General features: G+C 37.2%; 1 protein-coding gene and 1 long non-coding RNA gene across 9 annotated transcripts in view; one reads left to right on the forward strand and one right to left on the reverse strand.

Moving 5' to 3' along the window:
• LOC142072822 (uncharacterized) overlaps positions 1-18,857 on the forward strand; it is a 66,194-nt gene that overhangs the window by 4,739 nt on the left and 42,598 nt on the right. For all 7 annotated transcript variants that reach the window (XR_012669408.1, XM_075131010.1, XM_075131009.1 and 4 more), the window contains exons 2-4: positions 2,867-2,978; positions 3,147-3,212; positions 9,104-9,181. Coding sequence is in view for 6 of the 7 variants with exons in the window: in XM_075131010.1 (XP_074987111.1) it covers positions 2,867-2,978; positions 3,147-3,212; positions 9,104-9,181 (256 nt within the window). In the remaining variant the exon portion in view is untranslated. The remainder of the gene's footprint in view (positions 1-2,866; positions 2,979-3,146; positions 3,213-9,103; positions 9,182-18,857) is intronic.
• Positions 4,190-18,857, reverse strand: part of LOC142072823 (uncharacterized) — an 84,970-nt gene continuing 70,302 nt past the window's right edge. For both annotated transcript variants that reach the window (XR_012669409.1, XR_012669410.1), the window contains exon 4: positions 4,190-5,114. This is a non-coding gene — a long non-coding RNA (uncharacterized LOC142072823). The remainder of the gene's footprint in view (positions 5,115-18,857) is intronic.

Consider the following 18,857-nt stretch of genomic DNA (forward strand, 5'->3'; position numbering starts at 1 on the left):
TCAGAGATGAGGTAAAATTATCCTCTCAGATCCACATGCCAGATCCCAACTTGCATATTCTGCTCTCTTTCCTGTGAGAGATCCTTGCATCTAGAAAGCAAATTACTAGACACAATCCGAAAGGAGAATTTTCCTCTGAAGGAGCAAATTAGTAGCCGCTCATGACTGCATCACAGGTGTTCTGTGAGCCAAGGAAGTGGAACCTGGTTTCTGTTTTAGACTTAAACTAATAGTAGAAGATTACCCCTAGTATTAATGCTGGGAAACTGGTCTTGTTTTATAATTTGCAGAGCACTGTACATAGCTCTACACTTTGTTTTTAAACAGCAAAACTCTTCCCTTTTAGGTTCCCTCTAACATGGAATCTTTGGGCCTGACTGTGGCTATTAAATTGCTGCCAACAAAGGGTGTAGTGTGCATCTCTACGGTTCGAGCAGGATCTTCTGGAGGCATCATTTTTGTGGCAGTCAGTACCCAGGGGAAACTCGGACACTGACATCCTTTCAAAGGGCATGGTGGGCATTCTGCTGCATAGGGGTAAAGGTGCCATAATGTTGTCCTCTCTGGAAAGGCTAGCACCACTTTGGATACTAGGCTTCCTCATTCTTTGTACTCTAACTGCAAAAAGCTAGTTGCTAGGTTCCTGTGCAGGGGGAAGATTCCTTGTGTCCTCTCTTCTCTCCCTCTTGTCTTTTCTTAGCCTCCCTCACACTCCTTTGCACATTATTCATCTATATGGTTCCCTTTTCCATATCTGGGTAATTCTTCCTGTATATTATAGGGGCTTGACTTAAGATAGACCTCTAATTTTTGAGAAGTTCCTTATTAACTTTGTATTCATTTCCAGGTACTTTGACTTGAAGGTTAGCAAAGGGCTTAGCATTCTCTAAGACTGCACGTTGGGAGCCTGTTTTGTACATACTTGCTGTCATCCAGCTGGAACACAGGCTGAGATATACTATAAACAAAAGATAAAACAAAACTGCCAGTGTGGTTCTTAGTATATACAGGAGAAAAATGTTTGGCAAAGAGAGAACAAAAGAAAATAGGAATAAGCACTTGACATTGAAGCTTCTAAGATGTTATGCATCTTTCTGTTTGTTTGTGTGTGTGTGTGTGTATATTTAAAATTATAAGAAAGCAGTTGACAGTCTCTCAAAACCATCTGCAATTGCATTTAGCTCAGTTAATTTTTCATATTAGTTCTTGCACCACCTGTATCACCCTTTCATGATCAGTATGTTCTACAAAGCTAGGAAATAAACTTGTGGCAACTTCACCAGTACTCAAGGGGAAGAGGGATTTATCTGGAAACCTTCCTCTTTCTCCTCCAAACACTCACACCTACTTTGTTCCTAAAAGGATAGGTTGGTGTGTATCTTCTCTGTAGAAGGATCTGTTCTTTTCTGTCTTTCCTAGGATAGAATATGACCTTGTGTTTCTTGTCTTGAGCCCTGGACCCACATTGGATATAGTGCATAAAGCGATCATTAGATTGAGTTTACCATTCCTGGTAAATAAAGGGTCATTCTGATGTAATCTTGCCTAGTGGAAACTAGGCTTTCTGAACAGCTGACCTGTTGCGCCTTATTAATTGTAAACTTAATAGATCTTGCGTTATTTGGATTCTGTCCACAGTCAGAATTGATTTATTGGTTTACTGTTCTTCTTCCCTGAGATGATGCTCTGCTTTCATATAATTTCAGTATAGTTTAGTCTTCTCTGCAGCCAACCTCTCTAGAAACTTCAAGTTCTTTTGGCATCAGTATGATAAGATTTTGTCAGCCAACTACTCTGTATGCTAAATTTCCCTCACTGATATTAAGTATCTTAAACCCAAAAAACAATACCTTGAATTTATTTTTGATAAGCCAAATTTCTTACAATGCATAGCAGTAAATCACTTTTTCCTTTTATCCTTCATTTCATACATCTTGTTAGTTACGTTGCTGTACTGATATGCCATAGCCTTTAATAAAGGACAAATTCTACAACAACAAAGGGAAAAGGATGTTTTCCCAGTGGAGGAAAGCCTGTCTTTAGAGGACCTTCTCAGGCTATGTTATTATATTATTCACTTTCTTACTACAATACATATTTTACTTTTTGATTTACCTCCCTTACAAATATGCTTTATTCCTCAGTAGCGTTCTTGTTTCAACTGTTCTCCACTGAGGTTCCTGGCGTATTGATCCATTTTATTTTTACATAACAGGATTTTTTTTATATATATTCAAATTTTAAATTTAGTTTCCATGCTTCAGGAGCCTGGTTAGTTTGCTGGCAAGTCATCTCCTGCCTATGAAGTTCTTATGCTACTGGGAGAGAGAGAATATTTCACTCGGTATTCATTGTGAAGATTGACTCTGTCAATAGACAGTACTGGAATCTGCAAAGCAATCTATGCTAATGGGCCAATATGTAACACTGATCAACACTGGGGTACGGAGAGGAAAATGTAGATTATTGTACCATGATACCACATATTAAAATGTTGCTATTCCTAAAAACAAAGTTGGTTCAAAAAGATATTGGGGAAAATTTTCAAAGCTACGTTATTTAGAAGCCTAAGTCCTATTTTCAAAGGTAACTTAGAGATTCTGAATAAAGCATGAAAGTCAATGGGACTTAGGATCTGGAATGTCTAAGTCATGTTTGAAAATGGGACTTAGATGCTTTTGAAATTTTTACCCATCCTCATCTTGTTCTGTAAAGCCCCTCAATATAATCGGGCTATGGAAATTTTGCACACTTGAGAATTGAACTCAAGATTCTTATCTGTTACGGGTTTTCAGGATTTTCTTTTTTTAATTGCAGTGGACTCTGCTTTATGACGATAGGTACATATTGCTTTTTATTCTTTTAGAAACGAGTATGCAAGAGTTTAGAGCCCATTCCAAATGAGAGTGATTTTTGCCACCAATTAAATGAATGTGCTATGGATTACTGGACTATGGAGCTGGATTCTATACAGAAAGGTACCACAGAACAATTTATTCCTCAGACCCCTAAGGAAAAGCCAAATTCAATGGTATGTTTACATCACCAACAATAACTATTTATTAGTAGAACATGTTTAAAATACATTTTATAATAAAATTGCAAATAATTGCTTTTTTTGAGAGTTTTGTATATGTTTTTGTTAGATTTTTCAAAATCATGGAAGCAAAGGTACTGCCCAGCCTTGCCCAAGATGTATTGCAGGAGAATCTGTAAGTATATTAACCTTCTTACTGTGACATAAAAGATAGACTTGTTCTTAAATATTAGATCCATAAAACATAAAGTTAATAAAAATCGCAGTTACATTTCTCAGGAATAAAGCATGTAAATAAAAAAGGCAGATTGATTTAGCTTTTCCGAGGTATGCTAGCAGAGTACAAACTAATATGTTTCCACAATCAAGTTGAAAATATAGAGATTGCAAGCATATTTTTCAAATTCGCTCTAAAAAGCAGTTTACTGAAGTAACTGAATGCATTTTTAAGTAAAAATAATGCCTCATCTCCTCTTTTCCACTAGTATTTCTCATTAAGATAGTTAAGAAGAGTAGAGTCCCTGAACATTTCAGATTTTTAATAGGTACCTGCTTACTTTTTTTTAGATATTGTGCTGAGTATTCCAGTGATGGTGTGATGCTTTGGGAGTTCATACAGGCCAGTAAGGCATTCTGTCACCTCCTGCCCTGTAACCTTGGGTGCCTCTGTGCTATGCAGCTTTGGCTCAGAGTCCTGATACCTGCAACATGCTCACAGCACCATGGTCTCCCCTGGCCAGCCCAGTTACTCCTTGCAGGATGACCCCCAAAACCCTTGCAGTTCAAGTCTCCCCAAAACCATTTCCCCTGCAGTGTCCGGTCCCTCTTACTGGATATTCGCAGAGGTAACACTGAGTTCGCTGCCTCCAAAGAACCAGTATGCGCAACAGCTTGTTAGGTCAGCTGGAGTTATACCCAAAACCACCGTATTACCCAAACACAGATGGTATGTAGTAAAACTAAGAAAGAGCATAGGTTTAAGTGATTTCAAGCAAGAGTGAAAGAGATATGAAAGGGTTACTAACAAAAACATCATGCTCTCTAGTGTATAAAACTTAATTCTAGCAAAGTATAGCTTTGTCTAACAAGTTTCAGAGTGGTAGCCGTGTTAGTCTGTATCAGCAAAAAAAACGAGGAGTACTTGTGGCACCTTAAAGACTAAAAAATTTATTTGGGCATAAGCTTTCGTGGGCTAAAACCCACTTCATCGGATGCATGCAGTGGAAAATACAGTTGGAAGATATATATACACACAGAGAATATGAAAAAATGAGTGTTGCCGTACGAACTTTAAATGAGACTAATCAATTAAGGTGGGCTATTATCAGCAGGAGAAAAAAAAACTTTTGTAGTGATAATCAGAATGGCCTATTTCAAACAGTTAACAAGAAGGTGTGAGTAACACTAGGGGAAAAAATTAGAATGGGGAAATAGTTTTTACTTTGTGTAATGACCCATCCACTCCCAGTCTTTATTCAAGCCTAATTTAATGGTGTCCAGTTTGCAAATTAATTCCAGTTCTGCAGTTTCTCATTGGAGTCTGTTTTTGAAGTTTTTTTTGTTGAAGGATTCCAACTTTTAGGTCTGTAATTGAGTGACCAGGGAGGTTTTTTTTTAACTCACACCAAGTTTTTTCTAACAGTTTTTTTTAACTCACACCAAGTTGTCAGCATTCTCCAGCCTGTTTAGCAGGACCCATCTTTCATGAATACAAAGCACTGACTTCTTTGTTCTCTCAGCTGATGGACACCCCAAAGTCTTTCAGCAGTTCCTTATGTCACCAAAGTTTATCTTTGTCTTGGTGGTCAGGAAGCCCTCCAAGGGACTCTAAGGTGCCACAAGGACTCCTCATTGTTTCAGCTTTCTGTGTCCATCATGGAGCCTGTACCATCTTAATTTTGCAGTCCCCTCTGATTTACAGTGCGAATGATCTTCCTGAAATCTGCATTGCAAATGAATAGCCCAGTTGTCCTTGTCTCTGGTCACACCTGGCTTGATTTGCAGTTGAGCCAAAGAGGTGTTTGCAGTTCTTCTTTGCCTGGGGGAAACAGTTTTGCCTCCTTTGTCTGTTCACAGACTATGAAAAATATAAGATTTTTATTTTAAAAACAGCATTGTAACATGCATTTCACAGTGATATTAATGTCTAGTTTATTAGTTTTCAAATGATATTACAAGACACCTTTTAAATAAATATAGTAGAACCTCAGAGTTATGAACACCAGAGTTAGAAACTGACCGGTCAACCACACAGCTCATTTCAACCAGAAGTATACAATCAGGCAGCAACAAAGAGAGACACAAAAAAGGCAAATACATACAGTACTATATTAAACATAAACTACTAAAAAAAATAAAGGCAAAGTTTAAAAAAATATTTGACAAGGTGAAGAAACTGTTTCTATGCTTGTTTCATTTATATTAAGATGGCTAAAAGCAGCATTTTTCTTGGCCTAGTACAGTTTCAAGTCAATATTCAGTTGTAAACTTTTGAAAGATCAACCATAATGTTTTGTTCAGACTCATGAACATTTCAGAGTTACAAACAACCTCCATTCCCAAGGTGTTCGTAAGTCTGAGGTTCTACTGTATTATGACAACAGTGTGAGAAATTTACTGTTACATACGAGGGCGGCCCTAGCCATCTAGTATTGGGTGCTTTTCGGGTCCCAGATGGGCAAAAGAGGAAGTGCTGTCTCTACAGTGTCATTTCCTACCAGATCCCACAGAAGATTTACCATCCATTGGACATCCACACACAAAGCTTATAGGGAAGCCCCTAAAAATGTATTACTCTGAGAGTTACTGTTAAATTTTGTTTGCACCCTCTACTGTTGAATCCATCCAAGCAGAGTTCTGCAAGAGCAGCCAGTAGGAGAATGGGAGGGATATGTGAATGAAGTCTCAGTCAATCTTGAGGAGAAGGTTGAACATCTAGGGCAGTGATACTCAGGCTGAGGCTCGCAAATGGTTCTTTAATGTGTCTCCTGCAGCTCTTTGCAGCACATGATATTAAAACACTGTGTGATTTAACCAATCAGGATGCTTTTATTATGTTATTAACCAATTGCAGTTGATAAAATAATACTTGATCAGTCATTTTGCTGAGAGAATTATATATATAAACTAAATATTTCCCATCATACTGTTTGTTTAAATATGAATAGACCATACTATAGTAAATGAAACAAACAATGAATTCACACTGCTGTGGCTATTTTGGGTAATGTTGATCGCTAACTTGGCACTTGAACCACTGAGGTTCACTGAGTATCACTGATCTAGGGTGAAATCCTGGACTCAGCTAAATCAATGGGCAAACTGCCGTTGACTTCAAGAGGGCTAGGATTCCATGCCTAGAGTCAAATGTTGCAACAAGCATCTCTTGTAAGGCATTGAGGGCCAGATTTTTAAAGGTATGTAGGCACCTAAAGGTGCATCAGATTCCTACTGGGATTTTCAAAAGCACACAGGTATCTAACTTCTGTTGATTTCAATGAGAGTTAAGCAAGTAGGCACCTTTAAAAATCCCAATAGGCACCTCTGCATATCTGTAGACACCTAAATATATTTAAAAATCTGCCCTTGACTGTCTTTCCCTCCCACTGAAGTCACTGAAAATTGAAGAATCTGTTCTATTAATCAACTTGAATTATCAAGTTTTATAAGCTTTTGTTGTGAACATATTGCGTATTCTTTCTCCACATGCAAACTGTAAAATGCATCTTTGGATCAAAACCCAAATTGTTTTAGAATGTTACTTCCATTTTAGAGAAGTCGCTCTTTGACCTCTAACTTTTTAAAATGGTTTTCAGAATTACAAGTGCCAGCATTAGTGTTAATAAGATTCTTCAGTTTTAATGTGAAACTAATTTTTGATGAATTACACAGTTGCAAATTAGTCCTGGAATACATTATACCCAGCTTTAGGTAATATTTGTGTATACCTCATAATTTCAAATAACATAATTTCTATTTTGGCAGTAGCATTAGAAATGCAATAGTCTTGTGCCTCTCTTCATTAAATTTTACATCAGTAAATGTAAGAACAAATTTATGAGCCAAAAAAAAAAAAAAAAAACTTGCCAGGTAAAATTCAGCCCTTGTGTAAGTGGTTGCATCTATGAAAGGCTAATACCATGGATGATCTGTTCATGTTGCTCTTAAATTTAGTGCATTCAGTAGACATATCTGATAGTGGAAAAGAGAGTTTTCTTTATCCCAGTCTCTTCTTATAGCTCTAGTTTTCCTATATAGGAACATGACAATTTCAAAACTAAAGATCTATTTTCCACCATATATTTCAGCTTGCAAAGCATAAGAATTTCAAATTATAGCTTTACGGGGCTTCTCTTTTACTCTTCTAGGTAGGTTTGCCCACCCAAGAATGGATAAATACTTTTCCCAGTTAAAGCAGAGCAACTTTAAAATGTCTGGATCAAGTGAAACTATGTCTTCAATGTGCCATGAGGCGATTAGGAACAAAAGCATTTGTCCATGCTTGATACAGGAGATCATATTGTCAGTGGAGGCAGAGGTCAAGGATTAAAATGTAATGGGGTTGACATGGATCATTTAAAGATCAGCATGTATAGACTCACTCATTACGTTCTGTTTGACTAATCAGCTACTTCTGGCCAATATCATAAGAGAAAAAAATACACATATTTTGATCAATTGATCAGGAACCAAACTGGTACATTTTTTTCATTCACAAAACAATTTTAAATTACAGTGTATCAGACTACAGTATAACACCTTGCAAAGGTGTTACTAGCTCAGCTAACTAGTAACTTTCTGCAGAGATCAAATTTCACCTTAAAATATTTAAAGGCTTGTCATTCACAGAGATCCAATTCTGATACCTTTCAAAATAATTACCCTGGAAATTATACTCCAATATGGCTTTAACAAGGAGGAGGAGCCCAGATGTGGGAAGAGATAAAGCATGCCTCTATTGATTTTACAAGGAATAACATAAGATATGTTAAAGTCACATAAGAAGCTGTACATTCTACAGTTTATAGTGGAGTACAAATGAATTAAAGTAAAATATGGCAGCTAGATTGAGGTAAATCAGACACAAAGCCTAATGGGCTGAGACAACCCTTTTGTGGTTATTGGTGGGCCTTTTATAAGCACTGTGTTTTGCACTGGGAAATCCTGATTTTATGCAGTGTATGGGGAATGTAAAGAACTTGACTAACATCAGCAATTCCTGAATGCTTCCACTTTTAGGTCTGCACTTAAAAGTGTAGAGAGGACAGGATTCAAGCTTAAACTGGTTAGCTAATATAGGAAGGGGCAAGGTAAAAATTACATTTAAATACTGTGCTGTGAAAAATGCAACTGAATTAAACTAGTACTAGGGGTGGGGTGAGGAGAAGTTTTTATTTCAACAGTTTCTACTTTTAAGCATTCTCTGGATCAGAGTTTGAATGTAAGAGAAACAAAGGGTGGGGGGGGGAATGCACAGGTGAAAAGTTTTGGGACAAATTTGTTTGAATTACTTTAAAAAAAATCCTTTATATTAGGCTACACAGTGTGAAAGGGTCATTTTTGTTTGATCTGTTTGTAAAATATATACCCACAAATAGTTTATTTAATCATGTAAAAATGTATACATAAAAATGAACAAGATAATTTAAAATAAGTCCCCAGCCAGAAAATAAAACCTTAACCCATTTGGACTGTGCTAAATTCTTTTATATTTAATCAAAAGAGTATGCTTTCTAACATGCTAACAGTTAACACCAATGGGATGTTAAAATTGTCAATATATTGTATGCAATTCTGTTGTATACTTTTTTGTATGCATAACATTTTAACCAACATATGAAAGTCTTATCCAAAAGAGAACCATATTCCCAATAAAAATGACATTGAAAACTTCCTTGATTATCCAGATTGATTCATTGTCCACTATGTCATTCAGCTGCTCAAGGTATGATGCTTTTAGTGGTACAGTGTATATTTCTCTTGGACCAAAGAGTTTTACTGCACAATGACAAAAATGCTGCATCGGTTTTGTTTTGTTTTGTGACGTGTGAAACTTTGTCATTTCAGGGACACTTCAACCATATTATGGGCTTCTAGAAGAAGAGAGCCTGCAAAGCAGAAATGTTCGATTTCTGTTTTTAAAACGTAAGAACGTGCATGTGTAAACACCATACAGCTGGATTTCTGTACACACCCATTCAATTAATGTGGATCTAGATTTGTTATACATTATATAAGATTTTGTGCGTTATGTTGTATTTTTAATACAAAATCCATATTCCTTTGTTTTTATAGTTTAAGAAGTTATTAGTGCAAATAACTTCCATCTTGATCCTTCCTTCCTACTCCCTCCCTGAGGCCCTTCACACAGGCTAGTGTTTCATTCAGACATAGGTGTTTTTAGTAATGGGTAAAGAAAGTCATGAAAGTAGGTCTGATTTTGCTTTGTTATAAGAGTTTAGTTAGCCCAGTGTCCAGTCCTGCAAACCCTTAGTTCTCTTGCTCCACTCTCTGTTCCTTTTGGGCACCTGTTGGGGCACTGGTAGTGACCATCCCTGTGCTCAGATGAGAACAGGGACTGCATTTGTAGCCTAGCTTTTTCTAGAAGTTTATACAGATTGACAAAGCAGAGGTTCTCTTTACACACCCACAGCCTCTGTACACTTGCACAGAGGCCAATAACAATCTGGTCCTAAGCTTTCCATTGTTTGTTACTCACCAAAAACATATTCCCCCATCCATTTTAAGAACTTTCTACTTGTTTATAAATGAACACAGTTTTACACACACACACACACACACACACACCCATCTCTGAAAAAGAAATACTATTTTTGCAACATTCCAGCATGTGAAATTGAATGGTAACACCTGTGCTATGCAGTTCCCTGCTCAAAGCTGCCAAGGACGCAACCAGTTTGCCACTGCTTAACTTTAGTAGGGAAGACTCACTTGCTTTCCAGTTGTTGGTTTGGTTGCTGGATCTTGGCCACTGCTGAAATTGTTTGAACGTTATTTTAATCTCTATTTCTTGACAGTATTCATTATTTATATTTCATTTTTATCATATGTATTATATTAAAGTTTTCAGGCATCCTAACATAGGGCTCGATAATGCTGTCAGAGTGAGGATGAGGGATGGGTGCACTGTCCCAGGGGTTGCTCTGGGAGGAATTCACTGGTGGAAGGTTCTGGAGCAGAGGAGGTATAGCCAGCATATTGGGCACCTGCCTGGGAGACTGATGGCATATGGCCCAAACTCTTTCAACTTTCTTTTGCTGTGTTATACCCCAGAAGGTGCACACAGAGAGAAATCTCTGAGCTACAGTTGTACCTAACTGCTGCTCAAGGGAGGGCTTCCTTTAAGCAGCCAGTCAAATAGGTTAGCCCAAAACAAAGATTATGGGCCAGATCCTTCACTCTAGTTAACCTATGATCAGCACAGGGGCAGCAGGGCAGAGTTGGCATTAGAACAGTATTCTGCCTCCGCAGTTCTGGGAGCATCCAGGGACCAGTTCAACTCCCAGAGCATCTTAGGACTGCAGCCCTGAAGCTGCAAGTACACCAGGCTGGTAATAGCTCTCTAAGGGCTAGTATTCAGACAGGAATTGACAGGGCACAAGACATTCAAGCCAAGTCCCCTTCAAACCGCTAGAATGCCTTTTGTGTTGGGTGGAGGTAGAAGGAGCACATGGTGTAGGGATGGCTGTTTCTTAAAAATATATGAATCTTAAATTGATACCACATTGATGGACACCATCTAAAGAGCAAAGACAGGCAATAAGCATGACTAGGTATGAGTTTCTCTGCAGTTATAGTATATGTAGATGGTCGAAGGTACAAAGGCATCTGAAAGTTCAGTTATTGCACAATGACTCAAACGCTCTTTTGTTTTATGAAATAAGGTCTGGTCCACACCTAAAATTTATGTCAATCTAGCTATATCACTCCAGGGGTGTGAAAAATTCTCACCCCTTAGAGATGTAGTTAAGTCTGTTTACGCCCCTGTGTAGAAACCACTAGGTCAATGAAAGAATTCTTCCATCAACCTGGCTGTTTCCTCTCAAGGGGTCGCCTCTCTACAACTATTGAAAAACCTTTTACCTCACTGTAGTAAACGTCTACACTTTCGTGCTACTGCAGCACAGCTGCAGCACGATAGCTGTGCCCCTACAGCACCTATAGTGTAGATGAGCCCTAAATTTAATCATGGGTATAACAATATATAGCTAAAGAAAAGATCGGGCTGAAACAACATGTAACCAAAGAAGTGATGGGGCAAAAGCAGACTTGACTCTGCTCAGGAATGAGTTTGTGCCAGTACATATTATAGCAATAGTGTGTCACCAGTTTTAAAACATTGGAAGATATGTCTTTATGTATTATCAGTTTGGAGAGATGCTTATTTGTTAACAAAGATATGAATTCTTTCAGTGAATTATTGATAATGTCCATGCATATTTCTTCTGTTTGATCTAAACTGCTGAGCTTTAATTCTGTTATGAGATGTGGCAAAAAATGAGGGTCCAAGTATTGTTCACTGTGCCCTTCATAATTTTTATATCATGTTCCCACTAACTCTTCTTCCTTCAGGCTATACAATACTTGGTTTTTGTAATATCTCACCTTACAGAAATCACAAGGATTGGTCCCGGTCCTTGGCGGTATTAGAGTGTTGATTAAGTTATACTAGTGTTTGATTATAATGGGTTTTTTATCACTTTTGCTGCACAGTGGGAAGGTATTTCATTATGTTATCCACAATGACTCCCAAGACTTCATCCTTGGACTATACTGTACCTGTTGAGTCCAACAACAAGAGAATTTTAGACTGTTCTTACCACTTTTGCTTGTAACATGAGCATGGGCCTGTTTCACCATTGCCCTGCATCTTGTGTGGTCACTTACCCCAGAGCAGAGGAATAATATGCTAGCAAATCAGACTGGTAGCATTTTACATCTCTTTGCACTGTCTCATCCTTTAATGTTTCAGCGATAGTGTTATTCATTTGAATAGACTTATATGTACTGAACATTTAAATGCTACAGTTCGGAAAGTAAATTGGAAAAAATCATAAAAACTGTACACCAATTTCAGAATAGGTTGTCACAAAAATAGTTAATTTATAGTTATCTTTTGCACTGTATAGCAACAGTATGAGACTTCTTTATTTGGGCTGTCAATCGCCGTTAACTCATGCGATTAAATCAAATTAATTTTTAATTGTGACTAATCAGTTTTAATCGCATCATTAAACAATAGAATACCAATTGACATTTATTAAATATTTTTGGATGTTTTTCTACATTTTTAAATATATTGATTTAAATTACAACACAGAATACAAAGTATACAGTGCTCACTTTATATTATTTTTATTACAAATATTTGCACTGTAAAATAACAAAAGAAATAGTATTTTTCAATTCACCTCATACAAGTACCGTAATGCAATCTCTTTATTGTGAAAGTGCAACTTACAAATGTCTTGCAGATTTTATTTGTTACATAACTGCACTCAAAAACAAAACAATGTAAAACTTGAGAGCCTACATGTCCACTCAGTCCTACTTATTCAACCGATTGCTAATACAAACAAGTTTGTTTACTTTTACCGGAGATATTGCTGCCCATTCCGTATTTACAGTGTCACCTGAAAGTGAGAACAGGCATTCACCAGCACTTCTGTAGCGAGAATTGCACGGTATTTACATGCCAGATATGCTAAACATTTGTATGCCCCTTCATGCTTCAGCCACCATTCCAGAGGACATGCTTCCATGCTGATGCCACTCGTTAAAAAAAATAAATGTGCTAATTAAATTTTGACTGAACTCCTTGGGTGAGAATAGTATGTCTCCTGCTCTGTTTTACCCGCATTCTGCCATGCATTTCATATTATAGCAGTCTCGGATGATGACCCAGCACACGTTCATTTTAAGAACCTTCACTGCAGATTTGAAAAAACCCAAAGAAGGCACCAATGTAAGATTTCTAAAGATAGCTCCAAAATCTGAGAGGGATGAGGTGTGGATCATGCTTTCAGAAGCTTTAAAAGAGCAACACTCCAACATAGAAACCACAGAACCCAAACCACCAAAAAAGAAAATCAATCTTCTGCTGGTGGCATCTGAGTCAGATGAAGAAAGTGAACATGTGTCAGTCTGCACTGCTTTGGATCATTATCGAACAGAACCTGTCGTCAGCATGGACACATCTCCTCTGGGATGGTGGTTGAAGCATGAAGGGACCATATGAATCTTTAACGCATCTGGCATGTAAATATCTTGTGACACTGGCTACAACAGTGCCATGCGAACGTCTGTTCTCACTTTCAGGTGACACTGTAAACAAGAAGCGGGCAGCATTATCTCCTGCAAATGTAAACAGACTTGTTTGTCTGAGTGACTGGCTGAATAAGAAGTAGGACTGAATGGACTTAAAGGCTCTAAAATTTTGCATTGTTTTATTTTTGAATGCAGTTATTGTTTGTACATAATTCTACATTTGTAAGTTCAACTTTCATGGTAAAGAGATTGCATTACAGTACTTGTATGAGGTAAATTGAAAAATACTATTTCTTTTGTTTTTTACAGCCCAAATATTTGTAATAAAAAATAAAGTGAGCATTGTACATTGTGTTCTGTGTTGTAATTGAAATCAATATATTTTAAAATATAAAAAACATCCAAAAATATTTAACTAAATTGTATTCTACTATTGTTTAACTGCAATTAATCGCACGATTAATCGCAATTATTTTTTTTAATCGCTTGACAGCCCTAAACAATACTATAAAACTGTTGGAAGAAAACGCTCACTTAGCTAAGTGATGACGATTATGAATTGATCTAATCTACTGTGCTTTAACAAATTAGAGAATGAAGTCCTTCCAGCCTATTTCAACCCTCACCTGCCACTGTGAGTTTGCAAAAAGTATTAGGTAAACCAGTTGTCTCTACCAGTTCACATAATACATATGGTTGTTGTAAAATACGGAATAGTTGTATAAAGCAGAATATAGTGTTCCCTTCTGTTCCTCAGAGAAAGACCCATTAAGAGAATTTCTGCTTAGACCTTGCCACACTTCTCCATGAATGAGGAATTTCATTTTAACTTTTGCATCCCCACACTCTTACTTAACAAGCCAATTTTCTCTAGTCCTTTAAACACCATTTGTTATTACTGTGCTTTAGTTCTGGATATCACCTAATTCTCTTGCTGCTTAAGTAAACCTTAAAACCTGAGATTACAATTTGCACTGAAATTATAGGTTATTTCAGATCTGCATTTTTAGTCATCTTGTAATTCTGATGCTTCCACCTTTTTTCATAGTCTGCAAAACAAACAGAAAAAATTGGTCAACCATTCCTCTGATGCTAATCAACAGTCTTGCTACTTTTGATTAGCATTGGTGGCTTTACTGTACAGGAAGTAGGTCCTTCACTAATCAAAGTCTTATCAAAATTACTTCTCAGATTAATTCACATTGTGAAAGTACATTCATCCTAACTTCGTAATGGCATCTACTAACAATCCCCTTAATACTTTTTTTCTTAATGTAGTTTACAATAAAATACTGAAAAACTTCTGTGATGTAAAATTATAAGAGGAAGGTATGCAGCGTATTTTTTAAAATCACAACAGTCTAGGATCCACCAATCTAACAATCCACCCATTGTTCTGAACTTGTAGTGTACTGCACATAGCCAGAAGCCCTAAAATTAATTCAGCCAGCCTACTTGTGTTTCTGAGGATGCTGCTAGATGCTGTTTAATAAAATACTTCTGTGTAGATTCAAATCCAACTTTATGTATAGTGTCCATAACCATTTGTGAAACACCTAGTATAGTTAAGCATCACTTTCTGGGGCCCTATCATATTCCCAATCAATTCAATGGCAAACTCCTAATCGTTTCATTGGGAGTAAGACAGGGCCCTCTAGGTGTCCCTGATGTTCTTCCCTTGGCCTTTTCACAGGACAGTCACTGTTGTTCAGTATCAGATACCAACTTTGGCTGGTTCTTAGTGGAAACAATGTAATTTCTCTTGATTTTCATGAACTAGAAAATATGTAAAATTCCATTGCAGAAATTGAGTGGGTGACTTTTCATTTCCGTGTCTGAAGCTTTAGGGCAACTCTGGGCTGCTTTGTAGTATGTTTACATGCTAGAATGGTTTTGAAATTTTTTTTCCCCCAATGGAATATGGAATGCGTGTCTAAACAGGCCAGTATGAAAACCTTTTGAAAGTGAGATCTTTTAATATATTAAAGACATAACAATACTAATTTTTTTAATGTATTGTATTTGTCATCCAGTTCCAGGCTTGCCATCGGTCAGAATGGTAAAGCTGTTGTAATGGGTACAGACAAATACAATACAGATTTGGCGAGGTAAGCATTCTTCAGCGAAGACTTGTCTTAAATCTGCACTAGAACCACAAAATTATTGTTTTGAGAGTTTTCCTTACCATATGATGTAGCACTGTGGTATTTTGATTTTATTGGTAATGTTATATACACTTTATATTTCCTAATGTTTATGCTTTTGTACACAAAATAACCTGTAGGAGGTACATTTGAATGTGTATAGCAATACACAGACTTGTTTCCTGGTTTTAATCCAGATATAACTGATACAATCTAATATTTTTATCTGATCTTTTTTAACTTTGTATTTTGTAAATTGCTGTTCACAAAAGCAGTAAACACCATCTTGGCTTAAAAGTGTGAAAGTGACTGTTTTTCCTTCACATTCCCATTCATAATCAAGTTACACTCTTCAGATGGTTGAAGTATGTAGCTAAATGTACACCATTTTTATTTTGTACACCACTGTAGAGCCAGGTGCCGTTTCCCCATCCCATGCCAGACAGTTCAATCCCTGGTCTAGTGTAATCACATATGAAACTACTAACATTTTGAAAACAAACTCACTTCCCTCAAGCTCTGTTTTAGTAAAGTCCTGAACAGCATCACCCTGCCTACACTCTGGGTCAATGGCAAAAGAAAATGTCTCCAGTAAATATACATGAAACCTTCCATCCTAACTTTCCCCTTACTCTTGGTTTCTTTCAGGACTCTTTCTAGACTGACACCAGTCTTTTAGTCCTCACCTCAAGCTTAATTGCTCAAGATGTTCTATAGTGCCTAGAGAGACCTACAACAGGTCTTCTCCTTCACCAACTGCCATTTTCTTCAGGTCTCCTCAGAGGAGAGACCACAAATCTGTTCGCTCCAGGTGTCTCATTACACAATGAAAGGGCTTTATATCCTGCCTCTTTCCCCATCATACATTGCTGCAAGTCCTAAAGACCTTGGGAAATTACCAGTTCTAGAATGCCCTGTGCCTTGTTTCCATCCAAAGCAAAGTAGCAGCTGTCTTTGAACCCCTCTTTAGGATGCCAGTGTTATAGAGTTATAAATTAAACTGTAAATCATGTCTTATAAATGAGAAAATATTTTTTTAAAAAACCTGATGTATTGGCTTGCATTCATTCCAGTTATGGTGCAGATTTCTTTTAAAAGGAGCCCTAAGAAAGGGAACATTAAAGGAATTACACTTTTCTGATTTTTACTATTATATATCAGAGTATTATTTATTTGTATTATTGTAGCAACTAGGAGCCCTAATCATGGACCAGAATCCCACACTGCTGTACAAATGCAGAACAAAGTCCTGAAAACTCACATTCCTGAAAAAGGAATAATCTTACTTAAGAAGTTAATATTTGAAGCCAAGATGGGCGATACAAGACCTGATTTTTCCCTGCTTTTCATCTTGTGTAGCCATTTACACCTGTGTACAGTGGGTGTAAAATACTGACATCAGTGCAAGTTAATCATAGAAATGTAGGACTGGAAGGGACTTTGATAGATCATCTAGTCCAGTCCTGACTCAATGCAGGGGACTAAGTATTATATAGACCATCCCTGGCAGTTTGGTTTTGGGGGTGGTTTTGAGGATTGGATGAAGGATTCTGATTTGGTTGTGTTTTACATCCACTCTGCATGGATGAAAATTGACTACACACCATTCAAGAGAAGAGAATCAGGCCTCTACTACCGGCTTGATGTCTGATTTGAGCAAGTAAGAGGGGCTGATCCAATGTGAGAGTGAACATGAAAGGGCCAGGATAAGAATAATACATTTTTATGTTAAAATAGAGTTTACTCAAAAGGTTTCTTTTGTTTCTTGGGACAGGGGATAATTATCAACAAACTGTATTGGCACTCATATTCTACTTGGCTGGATGGTGCTGGCCATTCATGAAACTGCGTCATCAAAACTTAGAGGCATTTTCATAGGCTTATCAATGCCAGCAGGTGAAACTCAGAAATGAATACAAAAAGTTACAGTATATTTGAAACTTGAACAAGAGTCATGCTGTAAATTACCAAGCTGACCTTTTACATGCAAAACCAAAGCAAATCTAATGCTGATAACCCTATCACCATTTGGTAATACTGTAAGAAAACAATGTAATTGAAGTATTTGACCTATATTAAGTCACATTTCAATAATTTTGTTTTTATAGTAATTTCAGATTTAAACGGAAAGTGCACTAATAGCAAGTCTAACATTAGGACTCGTATCTTACCATTAGTCCATGTGGAACGCCCGCTGAAGTTAATGGGAATTTTGTATACAAACTAGTGGCACGATATAGTCCTAATGAGTACAATATCCTGAAGTTTGACTGATGCAGCAGATTTTATTTTACCAGTTATTTCTGAAAAGAAAACTCTAAAAATGTGTACCAGTTGCATTATAGGTGCTATGCATATGCTTAAGTACTTTGCTGAATCGGGGACCGAGTGAACATGCTCAGCCCATGAATTAATTTTTTTGTTTATATCACACTTGAACAAAAGCATAAGTGGCCAATGAAATCTCAAGAGTTTTGCGGCACCTGCTGAGGTGCTGAGGCACCTCAAGTATTTTCCAAGTCCCAATCTTGCTCTTTCACACACTGAGTGAACTTTCCCAGCTTGTCTTCCCAGCTACTAAGGCCACCACAAAAAGGACACGTCTCTGTCAGACACATACATCTAAAAATGAGAGAAGGAAAAGAACAAAAATCTTGTGATGAGGTTCTGCCATCCAGGGTTCTCCACATCTCCTTACCTAACATGTGGGGCTCTAGAGTGCCTACTATGGTTTCTGAGGCCAGTTTCTACAGGTCAAGGGAGTAGGTATGCCAAGGTAATACTAAAGGTCTAGCTTCCCTAGTTCTTTTTGCAATAGTCTTCAGGCCAGAAACAGTCCAAATGGAAAGCAACACATAAAAAGCCAGGTGAAGTTGTTGTTATTGTTTTTTTTAAAGCAAGTGTTAAAGTTCCTTCCATCCTACCTGTTAAGGTCAAATTAGTTGTTACTGAAGTCACTACTGATGTTTGAGCCTAAGCTAGTGTCAAAGCCTGTGTTGGTTTTTCTAGTCAACCTTAGATCTCCTCTGACTTGAATTTATTGTTAGAAGTCGCAGACTTTGTAGATATGCTGTTTCAGAATCTAGTATTGGAAAATAATATTCAAAAGGTGGATAGGAAAAGATCCAGTGTTTGACTTGTGTTAAGAGAACTTCCTGGTTGAGATTTTCAAAGCAGTGCATCATCTTTAAGGGAAGATGTGTGACTAAATCCACTGCACTGCTTTGAAAATCTTAGCTCCCATGGTTATCTTCAGATGACAAATTGTTAAGAGTGGAAAAAAAATGTTTAACATGATTTTAAGAACTGCTTATACATCAGGCCAACACAATTGACACTAGCAAATCATCAGAGATTATTTTCGCCCATTAAACTGAAGTTCAGAATAT

This window comes from Caretta caretta, chromosome 7, assembly GCF_965140235.1.
Source record: "Caretta caretta isolate rCarCar2 chromosome 7, rCarCar1.hap1, whole genome shotgun sequence".
NCBI lineage: Eukaryota > Metazoa > Chordata > Testudines > Cheloniidae > Caretta > Caretta caretta.